At 46.6% G+C, this 27,500-nt stretch overlaps 1 protein-coding gene across 1 annotated transcript in view; it reads left to right on the top strand.

Annotated features, from left to right (window-relative positions):
* LOC115199191 (F-box only protein 41) overlaps nt 1-27,500 on the top strand; it is a 45,871-nt gene that overhangs the window by 1,918 nt on the left and 16,453 nt on the right. The window contains exons 2-8 of the mRNA XM_029761820.1: nt 8,293-9,216; nt 19,025-19,607; nt 19,980-20,041; nt 20,406-20,734; nt 23,830-24,047; nt 25,261-25,376; nt 27,376-27,500. The exon at nt 27,376-27,500 is cut by the window's right edge and continues 28 nt beyond it. Of these exons, the coding sequence (XP_029617680.1) occupies nt 8,408-9,216; nt 19,025-19,607; nt 19,980-20,041; nt 20,406-20,734; nt 23,830-24,047; nt 25,261-25,376; nt 27,376-27,500 (2,242 nt within the window). The 5' untranslated portion in view covers nt 8,293-8,407. The remainder of the gene's footprint in view (nt 1-8,292; nt 9,217-19,024; nt 19,608-19,979; nt 20,042-20,405; nt 20,735-23,829; nt 24,048-25,260; nt 25,377-27,375) is intronic.

Genomic DNA, 27,500 nt, shown 5'->3' with positions numbered 1-27,500 from the left:
ACTAACACCTCTGTCTGATCACAGCCAAATTACGTTGTTCCTCAAAAGAACAGACCTGGAAACAACCACACATTCACAGCCCAGTAAGCTGTACAACATCAGAAATTCATACAGATGGGCCCAAAACAGCACAGAAGAATACCAGAAAGCAACCTGGAACCAAAATATCCAAACCCTCTTAGATAACTTTCTGGATACCACATTCACTCACAGTAAAGAAGGCATCAATCTAGCAGTAAAAAAACAGCAACTATATATTCAGGCAAAACAGCAAAAGAAGCACAACTGAAATTGATAAAAAACAAAACAAAAAAGACCACCGATGAAAACTGGTTTGATGCAGATTGTAAAATTATAAGGAAAAAACTTAGAACACTATCCAACCAAAAGCACAGAGACCCAAATAATGGTGAATTACACCTTTATTACTGTGAGACTTTAAAACTCTATAAATGAACACTCAGAACCAAAAAAGCACAGTACAACAGCAAGCAGCTGACACTAATTGAGGAGTCCATAAACACAAACAACTTTTGGCAAAATTGAAAAAAAACTAAAAAAATCTAAACAAGAGGAATTAGCGATACAAAATGGCGACATATGGACAACCCATTTCAAAACACTCTACAACACCGTTCAAATTGACACAAACGCAGAACAACGCCAAATCCATGAGAAGTTGAATGGATTAGAAAAAGCTATAAAGGACAATCAAAACCCATTGGACTCCCCAATTACTGACCAGGAGCTCTATAAGAAACTTCAGGCTCTCAAATTTAAAAAAGCATGCGGACCTGATGGCATCCTAAATGAGATGCTCAAACTCACTAGTGCAAAATTTCAATTAGCTACATTAAAATTGTTTAATTTGATCCTGAGTGTAGGTTATTTCCCTGACATCTGGAATCAAGGACTCATAACCCCAATCTTTAAGAACGGAGACAAATTTGACCCTAACAATTACAGAGGCATTTGTGTGAACAGTAACCTGGGGAAGGTTTTCTGTAGTATCATCAATGTAAGAGTTCTAAACTTCCTTAATAAGCACAATGTCTTGAGTAAAAGCCAAATTGGATTTAAATCCAAAACATCGCACGACTGATCAAATTTACACCCTACACACCCTGATAGATAAACATGTCCACCAAAATAATACCAAAATATACGTTAGCTTTACCGACTTCCAAAAAGCATTTGATTCTATTTGGCATACAGGACTGTTCTACAAAGTTATTGAAAGTGGTGTAGGGGGTAAAAGATATGACATAATTAAATCAATGTATACTGGCATTAAAATTGGTAAGAAAAAAATCAGAATTCTTTAACCAGAGACGGGGACTTCGCCAGGGTTGCAATCTGAGCCCTGCACTCTTCAATATTTACATTAACGAATTGGCCACTATTCTAGAAAAATCCTCAGCCTCTGGTTTTAGTCTCCACAATTCAGAAGTTAAATGCCTACTCTTCATAGATTACCTATGCCTGCTGTCACCCACAGCACCTGGCCTACAGCAGAGCCTGGACCTGCTAGAGCAGTACTGCCAGACCTGGGCCCTGGCAGTAAACCCCCACAGGACCTGGCCTACAGCAGAGCCTGGACCTGTTAGAGCAGTACTGCCAGACCTGGGCCCTGGCAGTAAACCCCCACAGCACATGGCCTACAGCAGAGTCTGGACCTGCTTGAGCAGTACTGCCAGACCTGGGCCCTGGCAGTAAACCCCCACAGCACCTGGCCTACAGCAGAGCCTGGACCTGTTAGAGCAGTACTGCCAGACCTGGGCCCTGGCAGTAAACCCCCACAGCACATGGCCTACAGCAGAGTCTGGACCTGCTAGAGCAGTACTGCCAGACCATTGGCCCTGGCAGTAAACCCCCACAGCACCTGGCCTACAGCAGAGTCTGGACCTGCTAGAGCAGTACTGCCAGACCTGGGCCCTGGCAGTAAACCCCAAAAATACTAAAATAATGATTTTCCAGAGAAGATCCAGATCTCAGGGAATTAGACCAAAGTTCTCAATTGGTACAAAATATATAGAGTACTGTACACATAACAATTACTGAGGTTTAAATATATAGAGTACTGTACACACTACAATTACTGAGGTTTAAATATATAGAGTACTGTACACACTACAGTTACTGAGGTTTGAATATATATAGTACTGTACACACTACAATTACTGAGGTTTAAATATATATATAGTACTGTACACACTACAATTACTGAGGTTTAAATATATAGAGTACTGTCCACACTACAATTACTGAGGTTTAAATATATATAGTACTGTACACAATTACTGAGGTTTAAATATAACTGGACACCTTAATGAGGCAGTGAATGAACTGAGAGAGAAAGCACGCAGGGCATTCTACCCATTAAAACTAATTGAATATGTCATTGAACCAATTGCACTTCATGGCAGCGAGGTGTGGGGTCCACTTGCAAAACAAGATTTCACCCAATGGGACGAACACCCCATTGAAACCCTACATGCAGAGTTCTGTAAGATTCTCCTACGTGTCCAGAGGAAAACTACAAACAATGCATGCAGGGCAGGGCAGAATTAGGCCAATATAAACAAAACTACATTGCTTATTGGGAAACACAAGCACAAGCACAAAGCAAAATGCAGTGCCATCTGGCCCTAAATCGACAGTACACCGTTGGCTAAATATTTGACCATGGTTACTGATCAAAACCTTGACAAAGTACAGGCTCAGTGAGCACAGCCTTGCCATTGAGAAGGGTAGACAAAGGAAAACCTGGCTCCCTGTAGAGGAAAGGCTGTGCAGCCACTGCACAACAGCAGAACCTGAGACGGAGCTGCATTTCCTGACAAAATGTCAAAAAATATAAAACAATTAGTGTCATTTCCCCAAATTTGAAACCCTTATTCGAGGTTTTCAAAGACCTCTCTGATGAGGATAGGTTACCCGTCCTGTTGGGGGAGGACGCAGAGAGCTGTGGGTTGGCAGCGCACTACATTGCTGCCTGCCATAAGATGAGGGACAGTGTCTGACAGACCAATCAACCTGCACATGTCCTCAACTGTATGATTATTGTTATTGTTGAATGTGTTGGTTATTTTGACCGTTGGTTATTGTTGTTACTGTTGTCCCGTTGACAATTTTTGATTCTCATTTTTTATTTATTTTTATATTGTAAATATCCAAAATAAGCTTTGGCAATATGTATATTGTTACGTCATGCCAATAAAGCGAATTGAATTGAAAAAAAATTGACACAGAGGCACAGAGAGAGAGAGACAGAGAGAGAGAGAGAGAGAGAGGGAGGCAGAGAGACAGAGAGAGAGAGACAGAGAGAGACAGAGAGAGAGAGAGAGAGAGAGGGAGACACAGAGAGAGGCACAGAGAGAGAGAGAGACACAGAGGCACAGAGAGAGAGAGAGAGGGAGGCAGAGAGAGAGAGACACAGAGAGAGACACAGAGAGAGACACAGAGAGAGACACAGAGAGAGACACAGAGAGAGAGAGAGAGAGAGAGAGAGAGAGAGAGAGAGAGAGAGAGGCAGAGCAGTTCTTTCTTTTTGCTCACCCAGCCGTGACTAAAGGTTTGGAGGAGATGACATCGGCATCCACATGCTCCCCCCCTCACTCCCTTCCCCCTCACTAACCTCATTCTCCTCTCTCCAACCTCATGGGAGAGAGAGAGAGAGAGAGGAAGAGAGAGAGGCAGAGAGACAGAGAGAGACAGAGAGAGAGGCAGAGAGACAGAGAGACAGAGGCATAGAGAGAGAGAGACAGAGAGAGATAGAGAGAGAAAGAGAGAGAGAGAGACTGCAGAGCTGCCTGCGTCCTAAATGCCCTTTGCCCTTTGCAGTGCACCAGTTTATAACCATAGGGTTCTGGTCAGAAGTAGTGCACTGCAACGAGTGTACAAAACATTAAGAACACCATCCTAATATTGAGTTGCACCCCCTTTGGCCCCCAGAACAGCCTCAACTAGTCGGGTCATGGACTCTACAAGGGGTTGAAAGCGTTCCACAGGGATGCTGGCCCATGTTGACTCCAGGGATGCTGGCCCATGTTGACTCCAGGGATGCTGGCCCATGTTGACTCCAGGGATGCTGGCCCATGTTGACTCCAGGGATGCTGGCCCATGTTGACTCCAGGGATGCTGGCCCATGTTGACTCCAGGGATGCTGGCCCATGTTGACTCCAGGGATGCTGGTCCATGTTGACTCCAGGGATGCTGGCCCATGTTGACTCCAGGGATGCTGGCCCATGTTGACTCCAGGGATGCTGGCCCATGTTGACTCCAGGGATGCTGGCCCATGTTGACTCCAGGGATGCTGGCCCATGTTGACTCCAGGGATGCTGGTCCATGTTGACTCCAGGGATGCTGGCCCATGTTGACTCCAGGGATGCTGGCCCATGTTGACTCCAGGGATGCTGGTCCATGTTGACTCCAGGGATGCTGGCCCATGTTGACTCCAGGGATGCTGGCCCATGTTGACTCCAGGGATGCTGGTCCATGTTGACTCACAGGGATGCTGGCCCATGTTGACTCCAGGGATGCTGGTCCATGTTGACTCCAGGGATGCTGGCCCATGTTGACTCCAGGGATGCTGGCCCATGTTGACTCCAGGGATGCTGGCCCATGTTGACTCCAGGGATGCTGGCCCATGTTGACTCCAGGGATGCTGGCCCATGTTGACTCCAGGGATGCTGGCCCATGTTGACTCCAGGGATGCTGGCCCATGTTGACTCCAGGGATGCTGGCCCATGTTGACTCCAGGGATGCTGGTCCATGTTGACTCCACAGGGATGCTGGCCCATGTTGACTCCAGGGATGCTGGTCCATGTTGACTCCAGGGATGCTGGCCCATGTTGACTCCAGGGATGCTGGCCCATGTTGACTCCAGGGATGCTGGCCCATGTTGACTCCAGGGATGCTGGCCCATGTTGACTCCAGGGATGCTGGCCCATGTTGACTCCAGGGATGCTGGCCCATGTTGACTCCAGGGATGCTGGTCCATGTTGACTCCAGGTATGCTGGCCCATGTTGACTCCAGGGATGCTGGCCCATGTTGACTCCAGGGATGCTGGTCCATGTTGACTCCAGGGATGCTGGCCCATGTTGACTCCAGGGATGCTGGCCCATGTTGACTCCAGGGATGCTGGCCCATGTTGACTCCAATGCTTCCCACAGTTGTGTCCAGTTGGCTGGATGTCCTTTGGGTGGTGGACCATTCTTGATACACACAGGAAACTGTTGAGTGTGAAAAACCCAGCAGCGACACTCAAACCGGTGCATCTGGCACCTACTACCACACCCCGTTCAAAGGCACTTAAATATTTTGTCTTCCCCATTCACCCTCTGAATGGAACACAAACACAATCCATGTCTCAATTGTCTCAAGACTTAAAAATCCTTCTTTAACGTCTTTCCTCCCCTTCATCTACACTGATTTGAAGTGGATTTAACAGGTGACATCAAAAAGGATCATATCTTTCACCTAGATTCACCAGGTCAGTCTATGTGATGGAAAGAGCAGGTGTTCTTAATGTTTTGTCCACTCAGTGTACATAGGGAATAAGGTGTCATTTGGAACGCAGATCAGTCTCCACATCACTGTCTGATGCAGATCAGTTTCCACATCACTCCGTCTGATGCAGATCAGTCTCCACATCACTGTCTGATGCAGATCAGTCTCCACATCACTGTCTGATGCAGATCAGTCTCCACATCACTGTCTGATGCAGATCAGTCTCCACATCACTGTCTGATGCAGATCAGTCTCCACATCAGTGTCTGATGCAGATCAGTCTCCACATCAGTGTCTGATGCAGATCAGTCTCCACATCACTCCGTCTGATGCAGATCAGTCTCCACATCACTCTACCTGACCAGATCAGTCCCTCTCTACCCTCCACCTCCCTCTTCTCCCTCTCTTCCCTCTACCTCCCTCTCTTCCCCCCAACCTCCCTATTCTCCCTCTACCTCCCTCTCTTCCCTCTACCTCCCTCTACCTCCCTCTACCTCCCTCTCTTCTCCCTCTACCTCCTTCTCTTCCCTCAACCTCCCTCTCTTCCTTCTACCTCCCTCTCTTCTCTCTACCTCCCTCTGCCTCCCTCTACTTCCCTCTCTTCCCTCAACCTCCCTCTCTTCCTTCTACCTCCCTCTACCTCCCTCTACCTCCCTCTACCTCCTTCTACCTCCCTCTACCTCCCTCTACCTCCCTCTTCTCCCTCTACCTCCCTCTACCTCCCTCTCTTCCCTCTACCTCCTTCTACCTCCCTCTACCTCCCTCTACCTCCCTCTACCTCCCTCTACCTCCTTCTACCTCCCTCTACCTCCCTCTACCTCCCTCTTCTCCCTCTCCTCCCTCTACCTCCCTCTCTTCCCTCTACCTCCTTCTACCTCCCTCTACTTCCCTCTCTTCCCTCTACCTCTCTCTCTTCCCTCTACCTCCCTCTTCTCCCTCTACCTCCTTCTACCTCCCTCTTCTCCCTCTACCTCCCTCTACCTCCCTCTCTTCCTTCTACCTCCCTCTTCTCCCTCTACCTCCTTCTACCTCCCTCTTCTCCCTCTACCTCCCTCTACCTCCCTCTCTTCCCTCTACCTCCCTCTTCTCCCTCTACCTCCTTCTACCTCCCTCTTCTCCCTCTACCTCCCTCTACCTCCCTCTCTTCCCTCTACCTCCCTTTCTTCTCCCTCTACCTCCCTCTCTTCCCTCAACCTCCCTCTCTTCCTTCTACCTCCCTCTTCTCCCTCTACCTCCCTCTACTTCCCTCTCTTCCCTCTACCTCCCTCTCTTCCTTCTGTCTCCCTTCTATCTCCCTCTACCTCCCTTCTCCTACCTCTCCTCCCTCTTCTCCTCCTCTCCCTCCCTCTCTTTCTTTCTCTCTTTCCCGTTTCTTTCTGGAGAGAGACAAAGTGAAGAGAGCGGTGTAGTTAATCACTGAAGGCTTTAATTTAATTAATTTTTAATGACCCACATTGTTTTCAGAGAGTGACCTATATAGTATTGGGACATATGGATTCACATTGTTTTCAGAGAGTGACCTATATAGTATTGGGACATATGGATTCACATTGTTTACAGAGTGACCTATATAGTATTGGGACATATGGATTCACATTGTTTACAGAGTGACCTATATAGTATTGGGACATATGAATTCACATTGTTTTCAGAGAGTGACCTCTATAGTATTGGGACATATGGATTCACATTGTTTACAGAGTGACCTATATAGTATTGGGACATATGAATTCACATTGTTTTCAGAGAGTGACCTATATAGTATTGGGACATATGAATTCACATTGTTTACAGAGTGACCTATATAGTATTGGGACATATGAATTCACATTGTTTTCAGAGAGTGACCTATATAGTATTGGGACATATGGATTCACATTGTTTACAGAGTGACCTGTATAGTATTGGGACATATGAATTCACATTGTTTTCAGAGAGTGACCTATATAGTATTGGGACATATGAATTCACATTGTTTACAGAGTGACCTATATAGTATTGGGACATATGGATTCACATTGTTTACAGAGTGACCTATATAGTATTGGGACATATGGATTCACATTGTTTACAGAGTGACCTATATAGTATTGGGACATATGAATTCACATTGTTTTCAGAGAGTGACCTATATAGTATTGGGACATATGTGTGTGTGTGTGTGTGTGTGTGTGTGTGTGTGTGTGTGTGTGTGTGTGTGTGTGTGTGTGTGTGTGTGTGTGTATGTGTGTGTGTGTGTGTGTGTGTATTCTGTGTGTGTGTGTGTGTGTGTGTGTGTGTGTGTGTGTGTGTATGCGTGCGTGCGTGCGTGTGTGTGTGTGTGCGTGCGTGTGTGCGTGTGTATGTGTGTGTGTGTATGTGTGTGCGTGTGTATGTGTGCGTGCGTGCGTGCGTGTGTATGTGTGCGTGCGTGCGTGTGTATGTGTGCGTGTGTATGTGTGCATGCGTGCGTGCGTGTGTGTGTGTATGTGTGTGTGCGTGCGTGTGTGCGTGTGTATGTGTGTGTGTGTATGTGTGTGCGTGTGTATGTGTGCGTGCGTGCGTGCGTGTGTATGTGTGCGTGCGTGCGTGTGTGTGTGTGTATGTGTGCGTGTGTATGTGTGTATGTGTGTGTGTGTATGTGTGTGTGTGTATGTGTGTGTGCGTGCGTGTGTGAGCTCTTTCTCCCCATTAGGTTGTACAGGACAGGGGTTTAGTCATCTGACTAGACAAACTGAGCAATGAAAAGCAGACCGTTGTTTCCTAGCCATGATCCTGATGCTCTGTGATCTGTTCCGCAGGTATGGAACAGTAGAGATCACTGGACACACCCCTGATTGACTTTAACCCCTGACCCCTGAACTCTGATCCCTGGGCGTGTTCCGAGGGGACGCCCAGGGTAGTCCGTCGGAAGCCATGGCATCACGTGACCTCCCGTACTTCTGCCCTCGCTGCGGAGACGACGAGCGTTTCGACAGCGTACCTGCCCTACGGTCTCACCTGGTCAGCAGACACACTTACGAAACCCTCCTGGTTCTGTCTCAGGCCCGGGCCAGGAGCTCCAGCCCAGGAACCCTGCTCCCACTCCTCCCCCGAGCCACGGCCCAGCCGGAGCGCCCCGTCCTGGGCTCGGAGAGGGAGAGACTCCCTTTCCCCCTGGCATGCCTGGATCTAGCGTCCTCCTCTGCCTCCACCCAGCTACTGATTGAGATGTTGACCAGGAGAGACCAGGAGTCATCTGGTCCTGGTAACACTGCTGGTTCTGTAGCTACCTCCTCCTTTACTGCACCTCCTCACAGCACCACGGCCCTGGTCCTGCCTGGCTGTAGGGGAGACAACCTGCCTGATTTGGGGCTGAGAGGCCTAGGCCGCCGGTGGCTGGGGCCAAGCCTGGGCCTGGAGTTCGGGCTTTGCCTGGACGAGAGGCTCACTCTGGGGCTGGGGCTTGACGAGAGGCTAGGGGTGGAGCGGAGTATCGCCGGGACGTTTGCCGAGGTGGAGGAGAGGGTGTCCCAGCATGTGGGCTGTCTGAGAGCGGAGCTAGAGCGTCGAGAGGCGGAGTTAGAGCATGAGAGGCGGGATGCGGCGCGGCTGGAGAAGGAGAAGGAAGAGCTGGAGGACCAGGCGTCCCATCTCTCCCGGCAGGTGGCGGTCTCCGTGGAGATGATGGCCACTCTGAGGAGAGACCTGCAGGGGAAAGAGCAGGAGCTGTGCCGCAAGCAGCAGTGAGTGATTGTAACGCTTCATAACATGTTTATAACGCTTCATAATGTCTACATACGGCAGCCATAAGAATGATACAACACAAGTCAAGCAGAAACCTACTGTTGCATTATGGTATGTGTAGTCCCATGTCTACTGTTGCATTATGGTATGTGTAGTTCCATGTTAATGTTGTATTATGGTATGTGTAGTCCCATGTCTACTGTTGCATTATGGTATGTGTAGTCCCATGTCTAATGTTGCATTATGGTATGTGTAGTCCCATGTTAATGTTGTATTATGGTATGTGTAGTCCCATGTCTAATGTTGTATTATGGTATGTGTAGTCCCATGTCTACTGTTGCATTATGGTATGTGTAGTCCCATGTCTACTGTTGCATTATGGTATGTGTAGTCCCATGTCTAATGTTGCATTATGGTATGTGTAGTCCCATGTTAATGTTGTATTATGGTATGTGTAGTCCCATGTTAATGTTGCATTATGGTATGTGTAGTCCCATGTCTAATGTTGCATTATGGTATGTGTAGTCCCATGTTAATGTTGTTTTAAGGTATGTGTGGTCCCATGTCTACTGTTGCATTATGGTATGTGTAGTTCCATGTTAATGTTGTATTATGGTATGTGTAGTCCCATGTCTAATGTTGCATTATGGTATGTGTAGTCCCATGTTAATGTTGCATTATGGTATGTGTAGTCCCATGTCTACTGTTGTATTATGGTATGTGTAGTCCCATGTATACTGTTGCATTATGATATGTGTAGTCCCATGTCTACTATTGTATTATGGTATGTGTAGTCCCATGTCTACTATTGTATTATGGTATGTGTAGTCCCATGTTAATGTTGCATTATGGTATGTGTAGTCCCATGTTAATGTTGCATTATGGTATGTGTAGTCCCATGTCTAATGTTGTATTATGGTATGTGTAGTCCCATGTTAATGTTGCATTATGGTATGTGTAGTCCCATGTTAATGTTGTTTCAAGGTATGTGTAGTCCCATGTCTACTGTTGCATTGTGGTATGTGTAGTTCCATGTTAATGTTGTATTATGGTATGTGTAGTCCCATGTTAATGTTGTATTATGGTATGTGTAGTCCCATGTCTAATGTTGCATTATGGTATGTGTAGTCCCATGTCTAATGTTGCATTATGGTATGTGTAGTCCCATGTCTACTGTTGTATTATGGTATGTGTAGTCCCATGTTAATGTTGTATTATGGTATGTGTAGTCCCATGTCTACAGTTGTATTATGGTATGTGTACGATAACGTGCATCCCCATCTGCGTTTGCGTGTGACGAGGTGGATCAGTGTCAGGGCTGGGAGGAAAAATACTATCAGATAGGATGGTACAGGGCCTTAAGACAGGGTGGTACAGGGCCTTAAGACAGGGTGGTACAGGGCCTTAAGACAGGGTGGACCAGGGCCTTAAGACAGGGTGGTACAGGGCCTTAAGACAGGGTGGTACAGGGCCTTAAGACAGGGTGGTACAGGGCCTTAAGACAGGGTTGTACAGGGCCTTAAGACAGGGTGGTACAGGGCCTTAAGACAGGGCGGTACAGGGCCTTAAGACAGGGCGGTACAGGGCCTTAAGACAGGGTGGTACATGGCCTTAAGACAGGGTGGTACAGGGCCTTAAGACAGGGCGGTACAGGGCCTTAAGACAGGGTGGTACAGGGCCTTAAGACAGGGTGGTACAGGGCCTTAAGACAGGGTGGACCAGGGCCTTAAGACAGGGTGGTACAGGGCCTTAAGACAGGGTGGTACAGGGCCTTAAGACAGGGTGGTACAGGGCCTTAAGACAGGGTGGTACAGGGCCTTAAGACAGGGTGGTACAGGGCCTTAAGACAGGGCGGTACAGGGCCTTAAGACAGGGCGGTACAGGGCCTTAAGACAGGGTGGTACATGGCCTTAAGACAGGGTGGTACAGGGCCTTAAGACAGGGTGGTACAGGGCCTTAAGACAGGGTGGTACAGGGCCTTAAGACAGGGTGGTACAGGGCCTTAAGACAGGGTGGTACATGGCCTTAAGACAGGGTGGTACAGGGCCTTAAGACAGGGTGGTACAGGGCCTTAAGACAGGGTGGTACAGGGCCTTAAGACAGGGTGGTACAGGGCCTTAAGACAGGGTGGTACAGGGCCTTAAGACAGGGTGGTACAGGGCCTTAAGACAGGGTGGTACATGGCCTTAAGACAGGGTGGTACAGGGCCTTAAGACAGGGTGGTACAGGGCCTTAAGACAGGGTGGTAAATGGCCTTATGACAGGGTGGTACAGGGCCTTAAGACAGGGTGGTACAGGGCCTTAAGACAGGGTGGTACAGGGCCTTAAGACAGGGTGGTACAGGGCCTTAAGACAGGGTGGTACAGGGCCTTAAGACAGGGTGGTACATGGCCTTAAGACAGGGTGGTACAGGGCCTTAAGACAGGGTGGTACAGGGCCTTAAGGTGCCTACAAGCTCCATTCTGTCAATCGATGTGTGTGCATGCACAAGGGTGCAGTCGTTTTTTGGGGGCAGCGGACACTTTTGCGGACACTCCTTGCTTTCCACTAGAGAGGAAGTCTGTCTTGTGTAGTGTATATCCACTAGGGGGAGCCAGAGTAGTTTACCAAGCAAGAGCAGACCAGAAACTTTTTGACCGGAGCTAGCATTTAAAATTGAACATTTATATGCCTTTTTGTTTACAAATATTAGCTAGCTACATGTCAGGCTAGTCTGGTGTTATTAGCTAGCTACATGTCGGGCTAGTCTGGTGTTATTAGCTAGCTACATGTCGGGCTAGTCTGGTGTTATTAGCTAGCTACATGTCAGGCTAGTCTGGTGTTATTAGCTAGCTACATGTCAGGCTGGTATGGTGTTATTAGCTAGCTACATGTCAGGCTAGTCTGGTGTTATTAGCTAGCTACATGTCGGGCTAGTCTGGTGTTATTAGCTAGCTACATGTCGGGCTAGTCTGGTGTTATTAGCTAGCTACATGTTGGGCTAGTCTGGTGTTATTAGCTAGCTACATGTCGGGCTAGTCTGGTGTTATTAGCTAGCTACATGTCGGGCTAGTCTGGTGTTATTAGCTAGCTACATGTCGGGCTAGTCTGGTGTTATTAGCTAGTTACATGTCGGGCTAGTCTGGTGTTATTAGCTAGTTACATGTCAGGCTAGTCTGGTGTTATTAGCTAGCTACATGTCGGGCTAGTCTGGTGTTATTAGCTAGCTACTTGTCAGGCTAGTCTGGCGCTCTATGGTTTACAACGCTACGTTTCAGCCACAGAAGCAGAAGCAAACTTTTTCTCTATGCTAGCTTGAACAGCTCCTACTACTCAGGAGAAGGGGGAAAAAAAGAGTTTGTCCACTGAACAGTACAAGAGGACGATGGAGAATATACCTCTTATCCAACCTGTGCCCAAGTATTGACGATGAAATATATTTTCTACAATGGCTTTTTCTCAATCATCCTGATGGCAGTCTGCGATGCTGAGCAAGTTCGGCAATACTTGGGCTCCCAACTCACTGCAGGCCAGCTGTCGTTACCAAGGCCAGGGTGCTTGCCTGGGACCCAAACACAAAGCCCATAGGTCATTCCTGGGACCCAAACACCAAGCCCATAGGTCTTTCTTGGGATCCAAACACCAAGCCCATAGGTCTTTCCCGGGACCCAAACACAAAGCCCATATGTCTTACCTGGGACCCAAACACCGAGCCCATACATCTTACCTGGGACCCAAACACCAAGCCCATATATCTTTCCTGGGACCCAAACACCAAGCCAATATGTCTTTCCTGGGACCCAAACACCAAGCCCATATGTCTTACCTGGGACCCAAACACCAAGCCCATATATTTTTCCTAGGACCCAACACCAAGCCCATATGTCTTCCCTGGGACCCAAACACCAAGCCCATAGGTCTTTCCTGGGACCCCATACACCAAGCACATAAGTCTTTGTGGCAGACGAGGCATTCCCTCTGAGTGTAAACCTGATGCGACCATATCCAGGTAAAACCTTCCTGCCACGGTTCATGGTCGTGTATAGAGACTGTCTCGTCGTTGTCGGTGATCAGGCCTACCACTGTTGTGTCATCAGCAAACTTAATGATGGTGTTGGGGTCGTGCCTGGCCATGCAGTCATGAGTGAACAGGGAGTACAGGAAAGGACTGAGCACGGTCAGCGTGCCGGATGTGTTGTTACCTACCCCTACCACCTGGGAGCGGCCCATCAGGAAGTCCAGGATCCAGTTGCAGAGGGAGGTGTTTAGTCCCAGGGTCCTTAGCTTAGTGATGAGCTTTGAGGGCACTATGGTGTTGAACGCTGAGCTGTAGTCAATGAATAGCATTCTCACATAGGTGTTCCTTTTGTCCAGGTGGGAAAGGGCAGTGTGGAGTGCAATGGAGATTGCATCATCTGTGGATCTGTTTGGGCAGTATGGGTCTAGGGTTTTTGGGATGATGGTGTTGATGTGAGCCATGACCGGGCTTTCAAGGCACTTCATGGCTACCGACGTGAGTGCTACGGGTCGGTAGTCATTTAGGCAGGTTACCTTAGTGTTCTTGGGCACAGGGACTTTGCTGGTCTGCTTAAAACATGTTGGTGTTACAGACTCGGACAGGGAGAGGTTGAAAATGTCAGTGAAGACAGTTGCTAGTTGGTCAGCGCATGCTCGGAGTACACGTCCTGGTAATCCGTCCGGCCCTGCGGCCTAGTGAATGTTGACCTGTTTAAAGGTCTTACTCACATCGGCTGCGGAGAGCGTGATCACACAGTCTTTCGGAACAGCTGATGCTCTTATGCATGATTCAGTGTTATTTCCCCCGAGGCGAGCATAGAAGTAGTTTAGCTCGTCTGGTAGGCTCATGTCACTGGGCAGCTCTCGGCTGTGCTTCCCCTTGTAGTCTGAAATTGCTTATCCCAGTTATTAATAAACATGCAGCCATTAAGAAAATGACTGTAAAAACTGTTAAATCCCCGTGGATTGATGAGGAATTTAAAAATGTTATGTTTTAGAGGGATGAGGCAAAAGGAATGGTAAATAAGTCTGGCTGTGCAACCGATTGGCAAACGTACTGGAAACTGACAAATCATGTGACTAAACTGCATAAAAAGAAGAAGAAACTACACTATGAAACAAAGATAAATTATATAAAGAATGACAGTAAAAAGCTTTGAAGCACCTTGAATGACATTTTGGGAAAAAAGGCAAACTCAGCTCCAACATTCATTGAATCAGATGACTCATTCATCGCAAAACCAACTGATATTGCCAAATACTTTAATAATTTTTAACATTAGCAAACTTAGGCATAACATGCCAGCAATGAACGTTGACACAACACATCTAAGTATATCTGACCAAATTATGAAAGAATTGTAATTTTGAATTCCGTAAAGTGAGTGTGGAACTTTTTGTTGTTGTCTATCAACAATGACAAGCCACTGGGGTCTGCCAACTTGGATGGAAAATTACTGAGGATAATAGCGGACGATATTGCCACATCTTCAATTTAAGCCTACTAGAAAGTGTGTGCCCCCAGGCCTGGAGGGAAGCTGAAGTCATTCCGCTACCTAAGAATAGTAAAGCCCCCTTTACTGGCTCAAATAACCGACCAATCAGCCTGTTACCAACCCTTAGTAAACTTTTGGAAAGAATTGTGTTTGACCAGATACAATGTTATTTTACATTAAACAAATTGACAACAAACTTTCAGCACGCTTATAGGGAAGGACATTCAACAAGCACAGCACTTACACAAATGACTGGTGATTGGCTGAGAGAAATGTATGATACAAATATATTGGGGGCTGTTTTGTAAGACTTCAGTACGGCTTTTGACATTGATCATAGTCTGCTGCTGTAAAAACGTATGCGTTATGGCTTTACACCCTGTGCATTATTGTGGATAAAGAGTTACCTGTCTAACAGAACACAGAGGGTGTTCTTTAATGGAAGCCTCTCAAACATAATCCAGTTAGAATCAGGAATTCCCCAGGGCAGCTGTCTAGGCCTCTTACTTTATTCAATCTTTACTAACCACATGCCACTGGCTTTGAGTAAAGCCAGAGTGTCTATGTATGCGGATGACTCAACATTATACACGTCAGTTACTACAGCGACTGAAATGACTGCAACACTTAACAAAGAGCTGCAGTTAGTTTCAGAGTGGGTGGCAAGGAATAAGTTAGTCTGAAATATTTCTAATTTTGGGACAAATCATTCCCTAAACCCTAAACCTCAACTAAATACTGTAATGAATAATGTGGAAATTGAGCAAGTTGAGGTGACTAAACTGATTGTAGTAACCCTGGATTGTAGTAACCCTGGATTGGAGTAACCCTGGATTGGAGTAACCCTGGATTGGAGTAACCCTGGATTGGAGTAACCCTGGATTGGAGTAACACTGGATTGGAGTAACCCTGGATTGGAGTAACCCTGGATTGGAGTAACCCTCGATTGGAGTAACCCTGGATTGGAGTAACCCTGGATTGGAGTAACACTGGATTGTAGTAACCCTGGATTGGAGTAACCCTGGATTGGAGTAACCCTGGATTGTAGTAACCCTGGATTGGAGTAACCCTGGATTGTAAACTGTCCTGGTCAAAGTATATTGATACAACAGTAGCTAAGATGGGGTGAAGTCTGTCCATAATAAAGCACTGCTCTACCTTCTTAACAACACTATCAACAAGGCAGGTCCTACAGGCCCTAGTTTCTACCTTCTTAACAACACTATCAACAAGGCAGGTCCTACAGGCCCTAGTTCCTACCTTCTTAACAGCACTATCAACAAGGCAGGTCCTACAGGCCCTAGTTTCTACCTTCTTAACAACACTATCAACAAGGCAGGTCCTACAGGCCCTAGTTTCTACCTTCTTAACAACACTATCAACAAGGCAGGTCCTACAGGCCCTAGTTTCTACCTTCTTAACAACACTGTCAACAAGGCAGGTCCTACAGGCCCTAGTTTCTACCTTCTTAACAACACTATCAACAAGGCAGGTCCTACAGGCCCTAGTTTCTACCTTAACAACACTATCAACAAGGCAGGTCCTACAGGCCCTAGTTTCTACCTTCTTAACAACACTATCAACAAGGCAGGTCCTACAGGCCCTAGTTTCTACCTTCTTAACAACACTATCAACAAGGCAGGTCCTACAGGCCCTAGTTTCTACCTTCTTAACAACACTATCAACAAGGCAGGTCCTACAGGCCCTAGTTTCTACCTTCTTAACAACACTATCAACAAGGCAGGTCCTACAGGCCCTAGTTTCTACCTTCTTAACAACACTATCAACAAGGCAGGTCCTACAGGCCCTAGTTTCTACCTTCTTAACAACACTATCAACAAGGCAGGTCATACAGGCCCTAGTTTCTGCCTTCTTAACAACACTATCAACAAGGCAGGTCCTACAGGCCCTAGTTTCTACCTTCTTAACAACACTATCAACAAGGCAGGTCCTACAGGCCCTAGTTTTGTCGCACCTGGACTACTGTTCAGTCGTGTGGTCAGGTGCCACAAAAAGGGTCTTAGGAAATCTGTTCCATATAATTGTTTCTAATAGATACAGGATCTTCCATGTTATTGTTCCAACTAGATACAGGATCTTCCATGTTATTGTTCCTACTAGATACAGGATCTTCCATGTTATTGTTCCAACTAGATTCAGGATCTTCCATGTTATTGTTCCAACTAGATTCAGGATCTGCCATGTTATTGTTCCTACTATCTACAGAGGGTTCACTGTTCCATGTGTTTTACATTTACACTTGGAGTAATTTAGCAGACGCTCTTATCTAGAGCGACTTACAGGTAATACATTCCTCTTAAAATACAGTAGCTAGGTGGGACTACAAGGCATAGTAAGTACATCTTTCCTCAACAGAGAACAGCTTGGACTGGGCTGAGTGGGAGCTGCCTTCCCGTATGGGTTGGAGGCCTAGAGACCAGAGTGTAGGGTTTGAGCAATAGCCTGAATGTTCCTACTAGGTAGAGGAAAACCTGGTTCAGTCTGCTTTCCACCAGACGCTGGGAGATGAAGTGTTTTCAAAATAATAAAATGCGAATGTGGAACAATCCAGGTGTGGAGACTTTTACATTACATTTAACAGGTGTGGAGACTTACCCGGTAAGACATTTACATTACATTTAACAGGTGTGGATAGCTGTTAGAGACTTACCCGGTAAGACTTACTGCTGTAATCAAAGGTGCTTCCTTTCCGAAAGCATTTACAGTCGGAAAGCATTCAGACCCTTTCCCTTTTTTCTACATTTTGTTACGTTACAGCCTTATTCTAAAATGGATTAATATTTTTTTCCCCTTATCAATCTATACACAATAACACATAATGGCAAAACAAAAACAGGTTTTAGAATTTTTTGCAAATTATTAAAAAAAACAACTGAAATACCTTATTTCTGTAAGTATTCAGACCCTTTGCTATGAGACTCTAAATTGAGCTCAGGTGCATCCTGTTTCCATTGATCATCCTTGAGATGTTTCTACAACTTGATTGGAGTCCACCTCTGGTAAATTCATTTGATTGGACATGATTTGGAAAGGCATACACCTGTCTATATAAGGTCCCACAGTTGACAGAGCACGTCAGAGCAAAAACCAAGCCATGAGGTCGAAGGAATTGTCCATAGAGCTCCGAGACAGGATTGTGTCGAGGCACAGATCTGGGGAAAGGTACCAACACATTTCTGCAGCATTGAAGGTCCCCAAGAACACAGTGGCCTCCATCATTCTGAAATGGAAGAAGTTTGGAACCACCAAGACTCTTCCTGGAGCTGGTCACCTGGCGAAACTGAGAAATCGGGGGAGAAGGGTCTTGGTCAGGGAGGTGACAAAAACCCGATGGTCACTCTGACAAAGCGCCAGAGTTCCTCTGTGGAGATGGGAGAACCATTTCTGCAGTACTCCACCAATCAGGCCTTTATGGTAGAGTGGCCACTCATCAGTAAAAGGCACATGACAGCCCGCTTGGAGGTTGCCAAAAGGCACCTGATGGACTCAGGCCATGAGAAACAAGGTTCTCTGGTCTAATGAAACCAAGATTGAACTCTTTGGTCTGAATGCCAAGGGTCACATCTGGAGGAAACATGGCACCATCCCTACGGTGAAGCATGGTGGTGGCAGCATCATGATGTGGGGATGTTTTTCAGAGGCAGGGACTGGGACACTAGTCAGGATCATGGGAAAGATGAACAGAGCAAAGTACAGAGAGATCCTTGATGAAAACCTGCTCCAGAGCGCTCAGGACCTCAGACTGGGGCGAAGGTTCACCTTCCAACAGGACAACGACCCTAAGCACACAGCCAAGACAACACAGGAGTGGCTTCGGGACAAGTCTCTGAAAGTCCAGAGTCTGGACTTGAACCCGCTCGAGCATCTCTGGAGAGACCTGAAAATAGCTGTGCAGCGACGCTCCCCATCCAACTTGACAGAGCTTGAGAGGATCTGCAGAGAAGAATGGGAGAAACTCCCCAAATACAGGTGTGCCAAGCTTGTAGCATCATACCCAAGAAGACTCGAGTCTGTAATCGCTGCCAAAGGTGCTTCAACAAAGTACTGAGTAAAGGGTCTGAATACTTATGTCAATGTGATATCAGTTTTTATTTGTAATAAGTTTGCAAACATTTCTACATACCTGTTTTTTTGTTTGTTGCTTTGTCATTGTGGGATATTGTGTGTAGATTGATGAGGGAAAAAAAATACAATTTAATCCATTTTAGAATAAGGCTTTAACGTAACAAAATGTGTCAAATCTGTGTGTGTGTGTGGATGTTAACATGTGTACATGTGTGCATTTCCATCACAGGGAGGTGTGTGACATTGAGCGTTTCCTGACAGCCACAGCGGAGAGAGAAGCCGAGGCGAAGCTGCAGCTGCAGGTCTTCATAGAGGCTCTGCTGGAACGAGCAGACCGGGCAGAGAGAAAACTGCAGCTTCTGGTGGCTGCAGACAGACACACCCACAACGATGACAGACACACCCACAACGATAACAGACACACCCACAACGATGACAGACACACCCACAACGATGACAGACACACCCACAACGATAACAGACACACCCACAACGATGACAGACACACCCACAACGATAACAGACACACCCACAACGATGACAGACACACCAACGACGATGACAGACACATCCACGACGACGACAGACACACCCACGACGATGACAGACACACCCACGACGATAACAGACACACCCACGACGATGACAGACACACCCACGACGACGACAGACACACCCACGACGATAATAGCCGTACATACAATAACGATAGTCACTCCCACAACGGGACCAACGGCCACAGGACCAATGGACACGCTCACAGCGGGAGTGAAGACGACATCATCACAGGGTCAAAGTTAATTGGCTACAGGGTGAGAAGGAACAATTTATCTGATCGTTGATTGACTAAGAAGTCCACATAACCAGTTACTCAGGTCTTGGAGTGATGGCTGGACATTTTGTAGTAATGTTCTCTGTCTTTCTCTCGATCTCTCTCTCTCTCACCCTCTCTGTCTTTCTCTCCCCCTTCTCTCTCTCTCTTCCTCTCTCTCCCCCTTCTATCTCTCTCTCCCGCTCTCTCTCGGTCTCTCTCTCTGTCTCTTTCTCTTTGTTTCTCTCTCTCTGTCGCTCTCTCTGTCTCTCTCTGTCTCTCTTTGTCTCTCTTTGTCTCTCTCTCTCACACTGTCCTTCTCTCTCTGTCTCTGTTTCTCTCTCTTTCTCTCTCCTCTTTCTCTCTCTCATAGAGAAGCTACAGTGTATCTGGGTCGTACAGACTAGGAGACCAGATCTATCACAACAACTATGGGTAGGTACACCTCATTATCCTAATTTATCTGTGTTGGTCCTGGATAATAATTTAGCTGTGTTGGTCCTGGATCATTATTTAGCTGTGTTGGTCCTGGATTATCATTTAGCTGTGTTGATCCAGGATCCTAATTTATCTGTATTGATCCAGGATCATTATTTAGCTGTATTGATCCAGGATCATTATTTAGCTGTGTTGATCCTAGATCATTATTTATCTGTGTTGATCCTATTTTTCCAATCGAGACAATTTAATTAAATTTGTTGATGGATTGTTTATTCAGTATCAAAAAAATAACGCTGTTGTAGTGAATATCAATCTTTGTTGAATCAGGACATGTATCTGTCTCACATTGTCTCTCTAGAGCCCCCGCTGGTCGTATGCGGACCCTGTCCCTGGGTTCTGGGGGGTGGGACAGTGACTCGGTGGGGGGGTGGGCCACACCTCTGGAAGCCCATTACTACCACCACGTTCCCTGCTCTACTCGAGAGGGAGGAGAGAGGAGGGAGAGGGGGTACAGGCGAACCCCAGAGGGGAGGGGAGGGTGGGGGCGGACCAGGTGGAGGGCGCCCCCCAGCACAGAGGAAGAGGAGGAAGGGGATGATGAAGAGGAGGACACATGGTCAGAGGCCTGGAGCACACCTGAGACTCAGAGACACGCTCACATCAGGCTGGAACACTCACCTGGCTCAGGTAATAACCTTTAACCTTACCAGGCTGGAACACTCACCTGGCTCAGGTAATAACCTTTAACCTTACCAGGCTGGAACACTCACCTGGCTCAGGTAATAACCTTTAACCTTAACAGGCTGGAACACTCACCTAGCTCAGGTAATAACCTTTAACCTTACCAGGCTGGAACACTCACCTGGCTCAGGTAATAACCTTTAACCTTACCAGGCTGGAACACTCACCTGGCTCAGGTAATAACCTTTAACCTTACCAGGCTGGAACACTCACCTGGCTCAGGTAATAACCTTTAACCTTACCAGGCTGGAACACTCACCTGGCTCAGGTAATAACCTTACCAGGCTGGAACACTCACCTGGCTCAGGTAATAACCTTTAACCTTACCAGGCTGGAACACTCACCTGGCTCAGGGAATAACCTTACCAGGCTGGAACACTCACCTGGCTCAGGTAATAACCTTGAACCTTACCAGGCTGGAACACTCACCTGGCTCAGGTAATAAACTTTAACCTTACCAGGCTGGAACACTCACCTGGCTCAGGTAATAACCTTACCAGGCTGGAACACTCACCTGGCTCAGGTAATAACCTTTAACCTTACCAGGCTGGAACACTCACCTGGCTCAGGTAATAACCTTTAACCTTACCAGGCTGGAACACTCACCTGGCTCAGGTAATAACCTTTAACCTTACCAGGCTGGAACACTCACCTGGCTCAGGTAATAACCTTTAACCTTACCAGGCTGGAACACTCACCGGGCTCAGGTAATAACCTTTAACCTTACCAGGCTGGAACACTCACCTGGCTCAGGTAATAACCTTTAACCTTACCAGGCTGGAACACTCACCTGGCTCAGGTAATAACCTTTAACCTTACCAGGCTGGAACACTCACCTGGCTCAGGTAATAACCTTTAACCTTAACAGGCTGGAACACTCACCTAGCTCAGGTAATAACCTTTAACCTTACCAGGCTGGAACACTCACCTGGCTCAGGTAATAACCTTTAACCTTACCAGGCTGGAACACTCACCTGGCTCAGGTATTAACCTTACCAGGCTGGAACACTCACCTGGCTCAGGTAATAATCTTTAACCTTACCAGGCTGGAACACTCACCTGGCTTAGGTAATAACCTTTAACCTTACCAGGCTGGAACACTCACCTGGCTCAGGGAATAACCTTACCAGGCTGGAACACTCACCTGGCTCAGGTAATAACCTTGAACCTTACCAGGCTGGAACACTCACCTGGCTCAGGTAATAAACTTTAACCTTACCAGGCTGGAACACTCACCTGGCTCAGGGAATAAACTTACCAGGCTGGAACACTCACCTGGCTCAGGTAATAACCTTTAACCTTACCAGGCTGGAACACTCACCTGGCTCAGGTAATAACCTTTAACCTTACCAGGCTGGAACACTCACCTGGCTCAGGTAATAACCTTACCAGGCTGGAACACTCACCTGGCTCAGTTAATAACCGTGTGTGTACTGTAACTCTACCTGATGCAGATCAGTCTCCACAAAGCTCTGTCTAGACAACTCCAGTCTCCACATAACTCTGTTTAGACAACTCCAGTCTCCACATAACTCTGTTTAGACAACTCCAGTCTCCACATAACTCTGTTTAGACAACTCCAGTCTCCACATAACTCTGTCTAGACAACTCCAGTCTCCACATAACTCTGTTTAGACAACTCCAGTCTCCACATAACTCTGTCTAGACAACTCCAGTCTTCACATAACTCTGTCTAGACAACTCCAGTCTCCACATAACTCTGTCTAGACAACTCCAGTCTCCACATAACTCTGTCTAGACAACTCCAGTCTCCACATAACTCTGTTTAGACAACTCCAGTCTCCACATAACTCTGTTTAGACAACTCCAGTCTCCACATAACTCTGTTTAGACAACTCCAGTCTCCACATAACTCTGTCTAGACAACTCCAGTCTCCACATAACTCTGTCTAGACAACTCTACCTGATGTTTCTCTCCAGGTGTGTACTGTGTCTAACTAACTCTACCTGATGTTTCTCTCCAGGTGTGTACTGTGTCTAAATAACTCTACCTGACGTTTCTCTCCAGGTGTGTACTGTGTCTAACTAACTCTACCTGATGTTTCTCTCCAGGTGTGTACTGTGTCTAACTCTACCTGACGTTTCTCTCCAGGTGTGTACTGTGTCTAACTAACTCTACCTGACGTTTCTCTCCAGGTGTGTACTGTGTCTAACTAACTCTACCTGACGTTTCTCTCCAGGTGTGTACTGTGTCTAACTCTACCTGATGTTTCTCTCCAGGTGTGTACTGTGTCTAAATAACTCTACCTGACGTTTCTCTGCAGGTGTGTACTGTGTCTAACTAACTCTACCTGATGTTTCTCTCCAGGTGTGTACTGTGTCTAACTCTACCTGACGTTTCTCTCCAGGTGTGTACTGTGTCTAACTAACTCTACCTGACGTTTCTCTCCAGGTGTGTACTGTGTCTAACTAACTCTACCTGACGTTTCTCTCCAGGTGTGTACTGTGTCTAACTCTACCTGACGTTTCTCTCCAGGTGTGTACTGTGTCTAACTCTACCTGATGTTTCTCTCCAGGTGTGTACTGTGTCTAACTCTACCTGACGTTTCTCTCCAGGTGTGTACTGTGTCTAACTAACTCTACCTGACGTTTCTCTCCAGGTGTGTACTGTGTCTAACTCTACCTGACGTTTCTCTCCAGGTGTGTACTGTGTCTAACTAACTCTACCTGACGTTTCTCTCCAGGTGTGTACTGTGTCTAACTAACTCTACCTGACGTTTCTCTCCAGGTGTGTACTGTGTCTAACTCTACCTGATGTTTCTCTCCAGGTGTGTACTGTGTCTAACTCTACCTGACGTTTCTCTCCAGGTGTGTACTGTGTCTAACTAACTCTACCTGACGTTTCTCTCCAGGTGTGTACTGTGTCTAACTAACTCTACCTGACGTTTCTCTCCAGGTGTGTACTGTGTCTAACTAACTCTACCTGATGTTTCTCTCCAGGTGTGTACTGTGTCTAACTCTACCTGACGTTTCTCTCCAGGTGTGTACTGTGTCTAACTCTACCTGACGTTTCTCTCCAGGTGTGTCGTCCATACGATCCAGTCCGTGTCACCGTGGATACATAGCATTGGGGGCGGGGACTCTGAGACTGAGGGCGGGGTTATTCTGTGTGTTTCCTTATTTGGATGTGCGGACGTTGCTGCTCGCCGCTGAGGTGTGCTCTGATTGGACGTTTGTGGCACGACACCCAGCCGTCTGGACACGGGTTCGACTGGAGAACGCCAGAGTCTCCGCTAAGGTAACGCGCCTTCATCATCCTCATCATCATCATTATTGATGTCATTGATATCATTGATATTATTGATACTATTGATATTATTGATATTATTGATATTATTGATATCAATGATATCAATGATGTTATTGATATCATTGATATCATTGATATTATTGATATCATTGATATCATTGATATCATTGATATCATTGATATTATTGATATCATTGATATCATTGATATCAATGATATCAATGATATTATTGATATCATTGATATCATTGATATCATTGATATCATTGATATCATTGATATTATTGATATCATTGATATTATTGATATCATTGATATTATTGATATTATTGATATCATTGATAATATTGATATTACTGATATCATTGATATCATTGATGTCATTGATATCATTGATGTCATTGATATCATTGCAGTGAAGTTGCGGTCATGTTTTGGTCTATTTCAGTTCTGTTTTAGTTCATGGTTGTTTCCCTCCTGTTCTCACAGTGTGGTGTGGTTAATGTATGGGAATGTTATGTTATTTTATGGTTGTGTTTCAGTTCTTAGTGACCATGTTTCAGTTGTGTACTCAGACCCACTTAGTGTTCTGGTTGTGTTATGGTTAAGCCATGGTCTTGTTATGGTTTTGTGGTTCTGTTATGGTTGAGCCAGGATTGTGTTGTGGTAGTGTTGTAGTTGTGTTATGGTTAATCCATGGTTGTGTTGTGGTTAATCCATGGTTGTGTTGTGGTTGTGTTATGGTTAATCCATGGTTGTTTTTGGTTGTGTTGTAGTTGTGTTGTAGTTGTATTGTAGCTGTATTGTAGCTGTGTTGTAGTTGTGTTGTAGTTGTGTTGTGGTTAATCCATGCTTGTTTTTTGGTTGTGTTGTAGTTGTGTTATGGTTAATCCATGGTTGTGTTGGTTGTGTTGTGGTTAATCCATGGTTGTGTTATGGTTAATCCATGGTTGTGTTGGTTGTGTTGTGGTTAATCCATGGTTGTGTTGTGGTTAAGCCATGGTTGTTTTTTGGTTGTGTTGTAGTTGTGTTGTAGTTGTGTTGTAGTTGTGTTGTGGTTAATCCATGGTTGTGTTGTGGTTAATCCACGGTTGTGTTATGGTTAATCCATGGTTGTGTTGTGGTTAATCCATGGTTGTGTTGTGGTTAATCCATGGTTGTGTTGTGGTTAATCCATGTTTGTGTTGTGGTTGTGTTTCAGTTCCTAGTGACCATGTCTCAGTGGTGTACTCAGACCCATTCCCTGGTGCTCCAGAACCTCAAACCACGACCACGGCGCCGAGATGAACGCAGAGAGGACTACGACAAGACCACACGGTAACCATACACTACTGGACCACACAGCAAAACATACACTACTGGACCACACAGCAAAACATACACTACTGGACCACACAGCAAACTGGACCACACAGCAAAACATACACTACTGGACCACACAGCAAACTGGACCACACTGCAAAACATACACTACTGGACCACACAGCAAACTGGACCACACAGCAAAACATACACTACTGGACCACACAGCAAACTGGACCACACAGCAAAACAAACACTACTGGACCACACAGCAAACTGGACCACACAGCAAAACATACACTACTGGACCACACAGCAAAACATACACTACTGGACCACACAGCAAACTGGACCACACAGCAAAACATACACTACTGGACCACACAGCAAAACATACACTACTGAACCACACAGCAAACTGGACCACACAGCAAAACATACACTACTGGACCACACAGCAAACTGGACCACACAGCAAAACATACACTACTGGACCACACAGCAAAACATACACTACTGGACCACACAGCAAACTGGACCACACAGCAAAACATACACTACTGGACCACACAGCAAACTGGACCACACAGCAGAACATACACTACTGGACCACACAGCAAACTGGACCACACTGCAAAACATACACTACTGGACCACACAGCAAACTGGACCACACTGCAAAACATACACTACTGGACCACACAGCAAACTGGACCACACTGCAAAACATACACTACTGGACCACAAAGCAAAACATGTAGCGCCCCCTATCCTATAAGAGGCTAGCCTACAGCGCCCCCTATCTTTAAGGTGCTATAAGAGGCTAGCCTACAACGCCCCCTATCTTTAAGGTGCTATAAGAGGCTAGCCTACAGCATCCCCTATCTTTAAGGTGCTATAAGAGGCTAGCCTACAGCGCCCCCTATGCTTAAGGTGCTATAAGAGGCTAGCCTACAGCTGTAGCGCCCCCTATCCTTAAGGAGCTATAAGAGGCTAGCCTACAGCGTCCCCTATCCTTAAGGTGCTATAAGAGGCTAGCCTACAGCTGTAGAGCTCCCTATCCTTAAGGTGCTATAAGAGGCTAGCCTACAGCTGTAGCGCCCCCTATCCTTAAGGAGCTATAAGAGGCTAGCCTACAGCGACCCCTATCCTTAAGGTGCTATAAGAGGCTAGCCTACAGCTGTAGCGCCCCCTATCCTTAAGGAGCTATAAGAGGCTAGCCTACAGCGACCCCTATCCTTAAGGTGCTATAAGAGGCTAGCCTACAGCTGTAGCGCTCCCTATCCTTAAGGTGCTATAAGAGACTAGCCTACAGCTGTAGCGCTCCCTATCCTTAAGGTGCTATAAGAGGCTAGTTCTACAGCTGTAGCGCTCCCTATCCTTAAGGTGCTATAAGAGACTAGCCTACAGCATCCCCTATCCTTAAGGTGCTATAAGAGGCTAGCCTACAGCGTCCCCTATCCTTAAGGTGCTATAAGAGGCTAGCCTACAGCATCCCCTATCCTTAAGGAGCTATAAGAGGCTAGCCTACAGCTGTAGCGCTCCCTATCCTTAAGGTGCTATAAGAGGCTAGCCTACAGCTGTAGCGCTCCCTATCCTTAAGGTGCTATAAGAGGCTAGCCTACAGCATCCCCTATCCTTAAGGTGCTATAAGAGGCTAGCCTACAGCTGTAGCGCCCCCTATCCTTAAGGAGCTATAAGAGGCTAGCCTACAGCTGTAGCGCTCCCTATCCTTAAGGTGCTATAAGAGGCTAGCCTACAGCTGTAGCGCTCCCTATCCTTAAGGTGCTATAAGAGGCTAGCCTACAGCATCCCCTATCCTTAAGGTGCTATAAGAGGCTAGCCTACAGCTGTAGCGCCCCCTATCCTTAAGGAGCTATAAGAGGCTAGCCTACAGCTGTAGCGCTCCCTATCCTCAAGGAGCTATAAGAGGCTAGCCTACAGCTGTAGCGCTCCCTATCCTTAAGGAGCTATAAGAGGCTAGCCTACAGCAACAGGGTGAGTGTCTCTCCAGGGGCTGTCTGGAGGGAGGTGTGGAGGCGATGCTGAGGTCAGCTGGAAGCTGTCTAATGGTGCTCAGAGTGTCTCACTGTCCTCACGTCCTGACTGACCGCTCCCTGTGGCTGGCCAGCTGCTACT

This window comes from Salmo trutta, chromosome 8 (assembly GCF_901001165.1).
Source record: "Salmo trutta chromosome 8, fSalTru1.1, whole genome shotgun sequence".
NCBI classification, from domain to species: domain Eukaryota; kingdom Metazoa; phylum Chordata; class Actinopteri; order Salmoniformes; family Salmonidae; genus Salmo; species Salmo trutta.
The sequence above is the reverse complement of the archived record's forward strand: the minus strand, read 5'-3'. Positions and strand labels throughout refer to the sequence as shown.